Below are 15,368 nucleotides of genomic sequence, written 5' to 3'. Positions count from 1 at the left end.
ATGCTGTTCTTTTGAAAATAAATTATATTTTACGATATATTCAAATAGAAAACCATTATTTTAAATTGTAATAATATTTTACAATATTACTGTTTTTACTGTATTTTTGATACAGTAAATTCTGTAAAAGGCTGCAAATGCAGTTAATGCAGTAAAAGGCTGTAAATGCAGCCTTGCTGAGCAGAAGAGACTCTTTAAAAAACATTAAATCTTACTGACCTTAAACTTTTGAACAGTAGTGTATAAAGGGCACTTAAGTTTTTAATGATAAAATGATAGATCTAGAGTTTAAAATGAACATTAAGTACTAAATGAAGACAAAAAAGTACTTGATTTCATAAGTTTAAAAAAAAAACTATTCTACATGCAATATTCGTATTATTTTGCATGGACTGAAGTACGAGACTATCAGTGCATTGCAATTGCATGCAAACCCGGTTGAGCTCACCAACAAGAAGAAATAGAAATATCAGTTCAAATTATTCTTCTTCAAAGAATAAAATAACCGCAAGGCAAGCACTGTGGTCTAATTTCTTCTTTTAAACAATATGCACGGATTAATCATTCACAATAAGACCAGAAACGTGTATTAAGCAAGTAAATATAGTTTTGATTTCATATGACAAAAAAATCTGAACTTTAAGAGGAGAATTAGATATGAATGTTTAGATGTGGGTATCAGATACTAAATCAGATTTCTACTCAATAAGATTACATTTGTGGCAGATTTGGGTGTAAAAAAAATAGTTTCATGCATGCTTTGATCTCGACTCATTATAATACGGAAAGGTTCTCTCCGGCTGTGCAGTTTCAGGACACGCACTCAATCCCACCTTCTCTCCGAAGATCCTCTGGCAGATCCCGTTCTTGGCCAGCTTCTCCTTCACCTGCCGGGTGAGCTCGAGGGTGTCCACCTCTCGGTACATGTACATCTCGTACTGCTCGGGGGTCAGCGGCGGGACGGTGGGCTTCAGGGTCCGGGGGATGTATGAGGGGAAGTATGACACCCGTCCCGCTCCACAGGGCGTCTCCCCGCTGACCGACACGTCCGGCTCCACTTTAATCTCCACCTGCCGACTCAACGCGGACTCATCCTCCGGCGCGGACGCTTCCTCGCCGTTCACAGGACAGTCTCCGTTCTCCATCCGAGGCCAGGGACGAGGCACTGATGTGGACGAAGAGGAGGAGAGCGAGGGAGAGACGGAGGTGAAGGGGTGAGAGGTGCCGCTCATTCCCATCACCACAGCGCTGCGCTCAACGGACCAGTGCTGGTCGAAATACGAGCCGGCTTCACCGATCTCAGACTTGACTTTACGGATGATGTTTTGGACGAAGGCGGCGGGTGACAGGACGCTGAGAGGCGTCTGAGGGCTGCCGGTGGGATTGGACACACACACCGGCACTGATACGCCCTCTTCTTGTTTGATGAAGGGCGATGTGGGGGGCGGCTGCGGTTTGGTGGGATCCTGCGGGACGAGACGTTCACTGGTGGCGCCCCGACCGCACACCTCCATCTCCAGCAGGGCCTGTTGCTGCGCCTGCATCTCCCGACGGGCCTGCTCCAAGATGCTCTTGATGGTTTCGTCAGAACCGCTGCTGCCTCCAGAGCTGTTCCGGCCCGATGGACATCCCAGAGACGACTTACAATCCCCTATCCAACACAAGAGGATCAGAACACATGCATTACAGGACAAACTGCTTTTACCGTAACATGGGTTATTTAAAACTAGTACTAGAACGTGAACATAGACCAATAATTATGATTAAAATACATTACATTATTATTAAAAACATTTTTTTATAATGTAATATTGAATACAAATATATTTTAATAAATAATATAATGAATTCAAAATATTTAATTATTCATCTAAATATAATGGCAATGATTATTATTTACTGTAAAATTCAAAACAGCAAGACACACGGAAACAGCCACTTGCACTAGAATATACAGTCCGGATATAAATCTTTTTTCATTTTTTTTTTACTAGTATGTGCAGGACACTATAGTTCATTTATGTAAGTGAGGATAGCTAAATAAAGTAAATCGTGACATATTATACCCCAAAATTCTTCATACAAAGACTATCAGTAAAATTTATGAAGATTTGGGACCAACGTTTATTCAGTCACTTCGACCTGAGCATGTTTCGCTGAAGTGTTTTTCTCTTTAATTGCTAATGCGACCTTTTTACACCACAGACTGAACAACATGAAGCGTTGCTTGGTAATTGTTTTAGCTAAATTGGTATTATCTAATGGTGTAGTTAAATTTAACAGCTGAAAGATATTCAACATTATTATTCTGTGAGACAGTCAAACAGAAGGACGGACAAAACCAGTGAAATATCAACAAGTTCTTGTCATATTTTATCACCAACATCTAAACTATAGTGAATAAACTGTGATAATGTGAGAAATATTGAAGGTGCTGAATAAATTTTGGTTTGACTGTATGAACATAGACCAATAATTACCATTTATCAAGTATTTTTATTTTATTTTATTATAATGTAATATTTAATACAAATATATTTTAATAAATAATATAATGTATTAAAATAAATTTAAAATAAATAACTATTATAAAAATATGAATCTAAATATAATAGTAATTGTTATTATTTAAAATAATGCGACCACACTGCACAAATAATTCTCGTAATCTGTACTTTTGTCTTGGTATTTCAACATTCTTTAATAAAGAAACTAAATGTACTCGAAAAGCGAAATTGTATAAGATATTTAGAGAATATATTTTCAGAGAGTACATCTTTAAAATTATTCAAATTATTTTAAGCACATACATACCTAAATTCTGTTTTATTTGTGCTAAAAAATATATGAATACTTCAGATGCGAAACCTCTAAGTCCGTCTGACATTTATTTTAAATGGCCATTTTTATGTTTTTAATTTTACTCTTAATAGGGACATTTGTGAAAATAAGGCATTTCAATAACTGACCAATAACCTTTTCATAGTCATTAAAGTGAAATAGGAGCCTGATAAAAATGCTCATTTAAAAGAAAAAATGCCAGACGGTCTTAGAGGTTTTAGCATCTGAAGTCTTCATACAGTATGCTTATGCATCCATACTTTTTTTGTTCTATTATAAATAGAATTATTATTATTTAAAATATTTCAGAATTAAATATAGCAGACAGGGCACAATGACACACACCCTGTATTAGTATGCGTGTTTCATTGGAATGGAACCCATGACCTTGTCGTTGAATGCAAAATATAGAAAAATTATTTTTCCTAATCTATATTTTTGTCTTTGTATCTCAACATCCTTCAATAAACAAGATTAATTTAGATTAGAAGCAACATTTCTTAAGACATTAAGAGAACCTATTATCAGGGAACATCTAAATCTATTTTTTGCTTTTTTAATTACATTTTATTTATAAAAATGTTTTGTATGTACCTCACTAAATGTTGTTATAGTTAGGCTTAAAAATATATTTAAGCATATGTTTATGATTGAATTTTTTCTTCTATTTATATTTATGACAAAAAAGTTTTTAAATCAGGATATATTCAATAGTGAGACAATTTTGTTTCTCAAGTAAATGTATCTTATTTTAGAATGTTTTTTGTTTTATTGTTTTGCGCAGTGCAGAAGTAATTGTGAACCCCGAGTAGATGATTCCAACAAACACACACACATCAGACATCCCGTTATGTAAAACAATAGCAGATCTGTGTGTTATTGTGTGCGGTTCATAAACTGCCTGTGGATTTGGTGTCTCATACACACCTCTTTGTGACTGGATCTCCTTCTTGGCCTGCTCTAGAATATTCTTGATGGCATCATCTGACCCAGTTTCAGGAGTTCGGATGCGAGGAGTGATGCTCCCTGCCGGAGAGAGAGAGAGAGAGAGAGAGAGAGGGAGAGAGAGAGAGAGAGAGAGAGAGAGAGAGAGAGAGAGAGAGAGAGAGAGAGAGAGAGAGAGACAGAGAGAGAGAGAGAGAGAGAGATAGAGAGAGAGAGAGGGGTGAGTGGGCCGGCTGATCAGAGAGCAGATCCAAAGCTTTGCGTTTGATTGCTAGATCAATGGCCGCCTTTGAGAAGCTGGCATCAAGTGAGGGTGCGCTAACACGTGAAAGCTTTACTTTCAAAACTGAGGAAGAAAACAGAGCTGTGAGAGCAACAAACACAGGCTTCGGTAGGGAGTGCGGAAGTTGTGCACGAATACAGTGATGTACAGGAAACTGGACTGGTTCTCTCCGGGGGTCTGAACCGGTTCTGTGGGGTTTAGAGGATGAGATCTTCAGGATGACAGACGGGCCTGTGGGATCGGTCAAACACTTGAAACGGTTCACAACACATTTATCTTCCGTAATGTGGGATCAAATTATAAGGACACAGCAGGAGGATAATCGCAGTTGTGATCTCTCTTGAAACTTGTCAAGAACATTTCAGGATCATATTCACCTAAAATCTAAATAATTTTAATTTCACACACACACACACACACACACACACACACACACACACACACACACACACACACACACACACACACACACACACACACACACACACACACACACACACACACACACACACACACACACACATATGTAATGCCATTTTAATGGCCATGAAGATGATATTGTTATTTATATCATCGTAGTATTTTTCATCTTGCCTTTATGAGATTTAAAAGCATTGCATTATTGTACTAACTGTAACCCAAACTTAACCCTTGCTTTAAAAAATTTGATTGATTAATAGGAATTTTGTGTTCACCAAATTTAGCAAACAAAAATATTACAATGTTGTTGTTTTTTTTAACCAAAGTAAGTTATATATAACACGATTCAGCTGTATTGTCATGTAAATGTCAGCATTATTACTAGATATTATATATATATATATATATATATATATTGTTTGGTGTAGCTAATGAGTTTGTAATGAAATAATTGATGTGATTGTCATGTAATGTCAATAAGGCGACTGCATCTTTAAACTGAAAGGCAGGACTGAACTACAGCCGTATAATGAGTGTCGTAGCTTCTCTGGGTCGGTTGGGTTCACTCACCTCGCTGGCGAACCTGGATGGTACGTAAAGCCAGGATGTTCTGCTCATCTGACAGGAACTGCTTCATCTTGATGAAAGGCTCTTTGCCTTTGACAGTGAGTTTTCTCCAGGGTTTGGGTCGAGCCAGGATCTCGCTGACCGAGCCCTGTGAAAGGCCCAGCACGTAGTGCCCGAACACACGCTGACCGATATTGTGTTTCAGTAACTGCTCTTTGACCTGAAAAGCGATTTCTGCCGTGTCCACCTGGTCGTCGTCTCCTCCCCCTGAGCTCCCGCTCTCCGATTGGTCGCTTGGCATGCCGGTCTCCATTGCGACTGGGATAGAGGCGTTCTGATTGGCTGACATGAGGGCCGCTTTAGCAGCGTAGAGGGCGGTGGGGAACGCCATGATGGAGGAGCCGTCTTTCTTGAAGAGGGGAGACAGGAGCTGCTTCTGCAGGAGCTGGTCTCCAGGATGTTTCTCGCATGAGAAGGGTGACACTGAGAAGGGGCGGGGCAGTTCGTGGGTGGAGGAGGGCGTGTCAGTGTTGGGCGGGCCTGGGCTGGAGGAAGTACGCCCATCTATGGGCAGGGTTCCTGGAGGAGAGGAAAACGACCCCGCCGGGCGACTCACGTTCTTGCTGGAGTCTTCAGAATGACCCTCATCTTAGACAGAGAGAAATACATGTTGATTTGGAAAAACTGATAGTTATTTCTCTAAAATGTGCCTAGAAGAGCCATATAAATACAACTACTAAATAAATAAATAAATAAATAAAGTACTAAATATAAATAATTATTAATTATTTTATTTAATTATCATATTTTCTTGGAATAACTTTATTTAAAAATAATGACAAAAAAATAAACAAAATATATAAAATTCATAAAATCAAATATTCAATAAATAATGTATGTATATATATATATATATATATATATATAATACAAATTAAATAAAAGCCATTTATACATAAATATATAAAAAAATAAAATTTAAAAGCCATTTATACAGTTTTGAATTATTAAACAAAAATATTTGTAACATTTCATTTTAATTTAACCACTAATTATAATTGATGATTAATTTAATATTAACACACATATATAAATAATATATACATTACTAGTAATTATTTAATTTAATAACAAACATAGTCAATAAATAAAAACACAAACAATATATATAGTTTAGAATAATACAATTTAGCTTCATTATACAACATATTTTAACCACATAAAATGTCTAGCTGTTTTTTATTTTAGTATCACTCAGATACTAATATATATATATATATATATATATATATATATATATATATATATATATATATATATATACAATGTAATTTTGTTGTGTGTGTTTGTGATTTTTATTATATTTTTATTATTATATTATATAATAATTATATTATTATATGTATATTTTTATCAGCAGATAAAGTTAAACTAAATGAAAATAAGAAATGTTGCTTTGATAACCAGCTATTTATATAAATAAGGTTTCAGTAATATTTTTTAAATATTTTATTTTATTTCAGTTAAAGTTTATTTTACTTCAAGTAACAAAGATATTTTTTATTTTATTATGGTTTAAGTTTACTATAATAACCCTTCTACAAGGTACTTCAAAGACAGAAGGGAAAAGTTTAGTGACGCATCCGTGAACGGAAACATCCTCACCGCTGTTGTGTAAAACTCTGACTTTCTCCACAAGAAATTTGTGAGAGGGTAGAAAGGCTTCTTTGTCCAACAGCAGTGCCTCAGCGGTTTTGGCCGATTCCTACACACACACACACACACACACACACACACACACACACACACACACACACACACACACACACACACACACACACACACACACACACACACACACACACACACACACACACACACACACACACACAGGCAGTTAAACTCTCATGATCAATGCAGATCTACATTATGGATGACGCTAGTGAGGCGTTTACACACAGACCACTGTGGCGTTTCCTCATTGACAACTGTTTTTCATGGGGAAGATTATTTGTCTTTTAGTTGAGAGGATCCGTAACCTTATGTCAATATAATGCAATGCTGTTAGAAATCCTAAAGCTCTCTGCAGGAATAACACTTGTTTCACTCACCTGGGATGAACTTCCATTGGCTGATGCCAGTTTCATGGCTTTCAGGATGCTGAGGACACACAACCATACGTTAACATCATCATCCTGATACATCATCGCTATAGTCTGTGTTCCTGGAAACCTCACCTGAGTTCTGTCTTGATCTCTTCATAATCCATCTGGGACTGCAGTTTGGCCTCCAGGGTCTACAGACACAAATCAAGATGTTAATTATGGGTCATTGTTAAATCAATACAGTCATGAGAGAAGCTGAAAGACAACCGATGGAGAAACAACCAATATGTTGTAGTCTGATCTGTCTGGTCTCTTGAAAATTTATAAGCAGCACACATTGATTTAAAATTACATGAAAAATTGCTAAATTTTGCATCATCTTTTATGTTCACAGAGACTGGATTTATTTGATATATTATTACAATTTCAAAGAACAGTTTTTTATGTGAATATATTTTAAAATGTAATTTATTCCTGTGATCAAAGCTGAATTTTCAGCATCATTACTCCAGTCTTCAGTGTCACATGATCCGTCAGAAATCATTCTACATTTCAGATTATTATCAATGTTGAAAACCGTTGTGCTGTTTCATATTTTTATGGAAATTTATACATTTTAATTTTCAGGATTCCTCAATGAACAGAAAGTTCAAAAGAACAGCATTTATTTGAAATAGAAATATTTTGTCACTTTTGATGCTTAGTGAATATTAATTTCTTTTTAAAAAAAACTTTGAATGGCATTTTACAGAAAGAGCAAAAAGCATTAAGTTTGTTTATTTACACTATTTTTGCACTATTTTACACGCATGATGGAATCTCTGGACTTTTGGAGAGAGATGTAATGTAAGTTGGATTAGATAAAAGTACTGTAAATTTAAACATAGTAAAATAGAGCTGAGAATACTATGCATATGACTGAAATCTGAAATCAAACTGAAATCATAATCAAACTAGCCAAAAAATATATAATAAACAACATGCAAGAGGTGGAAAATGTCAATGAAGGAAATGCTTGTATATGAGCCTCTTTAAACCTAAACAAATCTGCAACAGTGGTTATCGAGTTACATAGAAACAATTAAGCTGGTGGTAAAAGTATAAATTTAAACTCTAATATACTGACCTCATACTACAGCTACATGAATGAAGTTTGGTTTGCTCTCACCTCTATAGCTTCTGACTTATAGGCCAGCTGCCGCTCCAGCTCTGCTATCTGATTGGCCGACGAGTCCTGGACTTCCTGTAAGGTGAACTGGAGTCTCTGGACGTTCTCGAGCAGTCTGAGGATCTCTCTGTCCTTGGAGAACAGCACCAGCTCCAGCCGCGACAGTGAGCCCTCGTCTCGCTTCTCACGCTCCTTCTCCTGAGACCACCAATGAAAGGAGGAGATCAGGGGGACATGAAACTCTCTTTTCAACTTCAAAATACCATCCAGCTCTCTGGCTTCCTATAATCACATCGCCTCAAAGAGCCACTAATGAGGATCCAGTGGTGTGGGAGCAAGTGATCATTTCCTCCCACTTCACTAACATTGGACATGTTAAGGTGGCAATTTGTGGCGAGGCGAGTCGTCCGGCTTTCATCTAAAAGCGAGACTCAGTCTTTACCTCCTTGGGTCGCTCTTCTGACGGGCCGGTCGCTTTAGAAGTGCTCTGAGTGCCGGCGAGCTGCTCTCTCAGCCTCTCCACCTCCCTCTGGGCAAAATCTGCTCTCTGACATCAAACAGACAAGTTTGGACAACTTTAGAGGAGCTGAACATCCAGCTTGTGTTCACCGTAACCCCAAGAATGATCATAGACACTCGCATCGCACTCAACCCTGTCAAGTTTGAAATAATAGTCAGAAAAATCTAAACCGAACAGGTGAATTGAAACTGTGATACTCAAATTTCTAAATTATTCTCATGATCAAAACTGAAAAGCTGTTACACACAATCAACTACATGCCTTCTGTCGTCTTATACTTTTTTAGCAAGTAAAAGACGTTTTTACGTTTAGTAACAGTAAAAACGTCCTCCATCTTGTGGTTCACATGTCTTTATGATGTGAAATCTGCAGTGATTTGTATGAAGTAAACATAAGAATCATTTTTTATATTGTTAGTAATATTGCTAGATGAACACTGACTGGACTGAAGCAAGTGAGGTTTACTTGATTATCCACATCATTTCTTTTTTCTTTTTTTTCTTTTTATTTTAGAAAAATTCATGTTCAAGCATGAGTATCAAATATGATCATCAGGCTTTTGAGCAAGGTCTATTAGTTCATCTATCAATCATCATTTTATTGCATTGCATTATATGTTTTAAAACTACAGAGGTTTGACAGCTGATATTAATATGCATTATATGTAAGCATCTGCTGTACTGTTATAAAGATCTCACTGATTTACATTACAAGAATCAGAATTTCATCTTGCTTTTTGGCTATATAAATATCAGCATCTGGACCAAATTGCATATTTTTGCTCAGTTTGAGCCTCTGATTAAAATTGCAATGTTTTCTCCACCTTGAGTCTGAGCTCCATATCTTAACTATATCATAATATATGGGCCATAAAAGCCTTATGTCTCAAATATGATTCTCATTTTTTAAATATTTTGTCTAATAAACTATTGGATAATTTTTGTCAGGCTTTACAGGGTCCATGTGGTTCAATAATTGTGATAATATACTACCCTACTTTTCCATCTTACATTATGGCAGCACAAACATGATAAAAGCCACAGATAAAGCATCAATTGCACAACTAATGTACATCTTTTTCTGTTGCATCAATGCTAAAAAATGCTTCCTGTCTTTTTCAATAAGATGAAAACAAAGAGAGAGAAATATGAATTTCCCAAACACATCCATTTTACTTTAAGACCAAAATCACTTGAATGAGAATCATAATTATGACTTCCCAACTCGTACACAGGAGCTTCCCAGGAGGACACAGTTCCCAGAAAAGCTCCTGCAGCATTTGAGCACAGATGACACTTGCTTTGATATTTTATTTCTAACACAATGATATTCACACATTTATAAGTAGAACTCTAGTGTCAATACTTTTTGTCTTGATTTGCACTGTTTTATTATTTCAAACTGTTTTTTGACAAATGTTCGGCTCGAAAAGCGTCTTTCTTGAAAACAAATGATGCTCACTTTGATATTTTGCATGCAATGATTTTCAGACATTTTTATGTCTTTTTTTTCCCCAGTCAATGTTAATGCAGACTGTTGTTTAGCAAAATACTGGGCAATTTGAGCATCAATACAAATCAGGGCCAAACCTTCCCTGAGATCCATAATGAAAGGAACAATCAGGCCGAACGGAACAAGAACGCCCTCGAAAGCCCAATCAGACGAGATTTACAGGTGGCGAGAAACATCCGCAGGTGAAACAGCGAGAGCGAGCGCGAGTCTGCTCCGCTCTGCTGAGGTGCGTGTTTACTTGCAGGCACTTTCTTCTCAAACTGTTTACCTGCTCTGTCACACTCGGCCTGCTAATTAATGACTCATTTTCGAATCATTTATCTAAGAGCTGCTGGCAAAGGGAGAAAAAGCAAATCACAGTGGAAAAAAAGGAAGCAATCAGCGCAATGAAGTAACTAACAGCCCTCCTCGTTCACCACATCTCTCAGCATCCATCTCTCTCCCCTGTCCTCCGCCGCTCGCACGGCATCATGGGAAAGAGTGGCGGGTAATCACGGGCCTGCGAGAGCGAGGGCGAGGAGGGTGGTGGGGGAGGAAGAGGGTCTAATTAAACTCAAAGCTTGATTAGGAAGGTGATTATGTTCCCGACGGCAGCGTCTCAATCAGAGGCTGAGAGGAGGGCACACACTCACCTGGCTGGCCTTCTCCAGGTTCACCATCAGAGCTCCCATCTCCTCCACTCTGGAAGACACAGACCATACGTTAAACAGCATCACGGTTAATGCTCACACGCAATCGCACACAGATTCATGCCACTAAAGTGATGAAAAGTGCAGAGCGACAGGTTCACTTGGTGCCGGCCACCAACGAGAGGAAGTTATTTTGAACGTTTTTTAAGTAATTAAAAAACTGCGATTCGGTAGTCAACAGACCCCTGATGCTATGAATTAATTAAAACCCTAATACTGATAATTATGGTGTTTATAAATAAAATAAATAAAGGTAAGACTTTAGTTCAGGGTCCAATTCTCAGTTGCTTATTAGCATGCATATTACTAGGATATTGGCCGTTCATTAGTACTTATAAAGCACATATTAATGCCTTATTCTGCATGACCATATTTTACATTCTTGATTCTACCCAATGCCTAAACTTAACAACTACCTTACAAACTATTAATAAACAGTAATTAGGAGTTGATTGGGGCAAAAGCTGTCGTTAATAGTGAGAAATGGACCCTAAACTAAAGCGGTTAAACTAACAGTAAAAATAAACTGTTTTTAAAGTGTGAATGAATAACTTTTACTTTTAACTTAATATAAAAAAAAAATTATTAAAATATTTTTTTTAAAATAGTAAAATATTTTTAAATAAATATTTTATTTAGTAAAATATGATGTACATATGTAAGATCATATATAATATTCTATTATGTACATATATGTAAAATATTATAATTATATATTATATAATGTTATATACACATTTTTCATAGAGATGCTCCTATCAGCATTTTTGGGGCCGATCACCGATTACCAATCACCAAAATCATGATCTGCTGATTGCCGATCACTGCCGATCACAGAATGGCAGGGGAATGGGAATCTTTTATCTATAATCTAGCAGAGTTTGCACCATTTGTAGAAATGATTATTTAATTGTATTTAGAAGATGAGATGTCTTAAGGCTACTGTAGGCCAGCTTTCCCAAATAAGGCAGAGTAACATTAAACTATTGCAAACAAAGAGGGGTCAGGCAGACCAACACACATCAGATCAGCCTAATGGGAGGGGATCAAGTTACACTTAGGCATTTTTGGAAATTGTAGCCTCTTAATACACCCACTACATTTACTAATTGGCAACAAAATGTACAACTTGTTACACCAAAACTGGCTACTGATAAAAGGACAAAACTATGGCAAGTTTTTTTCTGTTATTATTATGAACGTCTGATGTAGTTGAGCAGAATGCTCTTTTATGAAGTTACTTCATTAAAGGACATATTTAATGAGATTATGCCTGAAAAGGTTTGGGATTTTTAAAAATATATATTGTATAAAATGACTTCTTGTTTATATTTGTTTTGTTTTATTGTATTTATATGATATTTGTATTCTTATAACTGAATTTTTGCCATGAAAATAGCTTTGAATGCTGACATGGCATTAAATAAAATAATCTGAGGAACCAACTACGTCAGATCAAAAAAAATAAAATACCACCACCACTTTTAAAACATCTTGCGGCACGAATGTACCAATACAAATAAATAAAACATCTCCAGTTAACTCAGAGCATTCTTTTTGTTAATTAGTTAAATAAGAGGCGATCTAGCGCTTAAATGTTTTTTTTTTTATCAAGGGATCAAAGTGCTCGTTGCCGCAGTGATCAGTGGCGCAGATACCGCGTTCTGTTGTGGCTCGCGCGGTGCACGGTCTTCACTCGGACGCGCGCTTCAATCCGTTGGGAGACTCCCTATTCGTTCCGGTGAAGGAGAACTCATGTTGCCACTGCCAAGCTCCATTCTGCTGTTGTGTGCCCGTGCGCCACGCATGCAGGTGGGAAAAGTCTCGCGAGTAATTTACGTCACGTGATCGGCTTTTTTGATCGGCGCTTTTGGGGTTCGCCGATCAATCTATTTTTAGCCAATATCGGCCGATCATGATCGTCGTCCGATCAATCGGAGCATCCCTAATTTTTCATATGTTTAAATAAAAACAAATTTGTCTCACAAAGGTCTTGCATTTTTAGTGTGACATGGCTGGAAGTAAGAACTTCACATATTAACCCAGTTCATTAGGATAAAGATTCCTCAGACTGATTCAAACTGGTAACGTTTAGAGTTTATTTGAGTGATTCGTTAAAAGAACCGGCTTACACTGCTACATTATATACACTGGTTGCGATGCATGCATGTTTTTGACTGCGGCAAGTAAAGGCAATGCAAGAGACAGATGTGATGTCACAGTTTCTTTCACCATCACTGAATATCGGAAAACACTGATGTTGGATACAAATATTAGACACTGCTAAAAGCATTGCCATGTAAATCACATAGCAGAAACAATACCGAACGCAACTACAGTATTTACACCGGGGTCCACGTGAATCTGCCTAAAAGGGGTCCTTGTGCTGCACTCCAGAGAAACCCGTAAACCACAAATAGAAGAAATAAATAAATGAACAAGTTCAAAAGTTCTTAAGGGAGACACTGAAGTCACTAAAACTGCAAGGTTTGCTGTCATTAGAGTCGAGTGAGTCATATCTTATCTAGCGGTGTGTTCGGCATCATCGTATCCCAACATGCCCACACACGCGTGCGCTCGGCACAATCAGAGAGCTCTCATTTGAATAGCGTCTCGGGGAGATTATTCATAAGGTTTGTTTGAAGTTCAACGGTTTCCTCTCAGCCATCAGGGAGTTGATTTTCAAAAGGTGGAGAGGCAGCGGAATAAAGAAAAGTGAAAGATTGATTAAACATGCGAGTCTCTGAGGTTGCGCTAAACAAAGATACCTTCTCAATTAGACGAGATTTGCTTTAAGAGCACAATCAGAGAAATTTAGTCTGAAGAGAGGGCCGTTCAGTGCACTCGCGAGCCGCACGGGCCTTTGAGTTTCTCAGTCTGGCTAAGTCAAGATCGCTAATGCTATCGTAGCATCAGCGGCCGTTGTTTGCTGCAGAAAGAGAATCGGATGGAAATTTGTCAGCTGAACAGAAATAAGAACAAAAATATCCTTTTGATCTGAACTAAACAAAGCCCAGGAGGAAACCCATGTGAGGTCTACCACATCAGGACCGGACCAGATTCATTTCAGGTTTAATATGTTGTTCTGAGACGAGCAAATATATTAAGGGGTTTAAGAGATCTGCATGAGCATTAAGTTGTATATGAAATAATGTAATAGTATTTAAGCTATAATTATATTTCACATATATGTGACCCTGGATGACAAAACCAGTCACATGGGTCATTTTTTTGAAATTGAGATTTATACATCACATGAAAGCTGAATAAATAAGCTTTCCATTGATGTATGGTTTGTTAGGATAGGACAATATTTGGCGGAGATACAACTATTTGAAAATCTGGAATCTGAGGGTGCAAAAAAATCGAAACATTGAGAACATCGCCTTTAAAGTTGTCCATTTATGTTGGCGCTTATGCTGCATTCACTCACAAAAATAAATGTTTTATACATTTACGGTAGGAAATTTACAAAATATCTTCATGGAACATGATCTTTACTTAATATCCTAGTGATTTTTGGCATAAAAGAAAAATTGATAATTTTGACCCATGCAATGTACTGTTGGCTATTCCCACAAATATACCTGTGCTACTTAAGACTGGTTTTGTGATCCAGGGTCACATATGTGCAAAGTATTAACAGATGCGGTATCCCATAATGCAATGCACCCGAACTCTGACGAGTGCGCATCAAAAGTGCTAGTCTGGGGAGATTTTTAAAACCCATGTCAGCTGGTTAGGCTGGTTTCGGGTAAGAATCGAGTTTAGGTTGGGTATTTGTCTAACTTTAAATCTTTAACTAAGGTCAGAGAAGTTCAATTTTGGATGAGACTGGAAATGGTTATGGAGGTTTTGTAAACTGGAGTCACCATGTTTCACAGAAGCAAGAGAGGGGGAAATAAATGCTCCGCTTCAGACAAATCAAACATGTAGCTTGAGATGAAAATCACAGAAAATATTCCAATGAATACAAAGAAAGGAAACACAACAAACATCAGCATAATATGGACCCGTGTTCTCAGTTGCCACAGTGAATAAGTGTCTTACTTTTCCGCTTTTTCCTTGTCGTATTTACACCTCAGCTCCTGCAGCTCTGTTCGGGCCGAGGTCAGTGCTGTAAGACAGAGACACGGGTGCAATCATTGACCTCTGACCTCATATCAAGCCTCAGATGACCTCAGTGTTTGATATGGATCTTACATGACTGAAGCGCTTTGATCCGGTCCTCAGCCTGGCCGAGTCTAACAGGCAGTGAAATGTCTGATTCATGTTCCTCCCTGTGGAAACGGAGAGACATCGCAGAGATCAGAACAGG

The 15,368-nt window shown here is 37.5% G+C and overlaps 1 protein-coding gene across 3 annotated transcripts in view; it reads right to left on the bottom strand.

Annotated features, from left to right (window-relative positions):
• cux2b (cut-like homeobox 2b) overlaps positions 1 to 15,368 on the bottom strand; it is a 163,504-nt gene that overhangs the window by 7,340 nt on the left and 140,796 nt on the right. For all 3 annotated transcript variants that reach the window (XM_077223423.1, XM_077223424.1, XM_077223425.1), the window contains 11 exons: positions 15,254 to 15,330; positions 15,101 to 15,167; positions 10,994 to 11,042; positions 8,772 to 8,876; positions 8,330 to 8,527; positions 7,294 to 7,352; positions 7,168 to 7,216; positions 6,722 to 6,821; positions 5,060 to 5,704; positions 3,769 to 3,867; positions 834 to 1,651 (listed from right to left, as the gene is read on the bottom strand). In XM_077223423.1, the coding sequence (XP_077079538.1) occupies positions 834 to 1,651; positions 3,769 to 3,867; positions 5,060 to 5,704; positions 6,722 to 6,821; positions 7,168 to 7,216; positions 7,294 to 7,352; positions 8,330 to 8,527; positions 8,772 to 8,876; positions 10,994 to 11,042; positions 15,101 to 15,167; positions 15,254 to 15,330 (2,266 nt within the window). The remainder of the gene's footprint in view (positions 1 to 833; positions 1,652 to 3,768; positions 3,868 to 5,059; positions 5,705 to 6,721; positions 6,822 to 7,167; positions 7,217 to 7,293; positions 7,353 to 8,329; positions 8,528 to 8,771; positions 8,877 to 10,993; positions 11,043 to 15,100; positions 15,168 to 15,253; positions 15,331 to 15,368) is intronic.

This window comes from Siphateles boraxobius, unplaced genomic scaffold (assembly GCF_051911475.1).
Source record: "Siphateles boraxobius isolate OS27281-9 unplaced genomic scaffold, OSU_SipBor_1 9, whole genome shotgun sequence".
Taxonomy (NCBI): domain Eukaryota; kingdom Metazoa; phylum Chordata; class Actinopteri; order Cypriniformes; family Leuciscidae; genus Siphateles; species Siphateles boraxobius.
The sequence above is the reverse complement of the archived record's forward strand: the minus strand, read 5'-3'. Positions and strand labels throughout refer to the sequence as shown.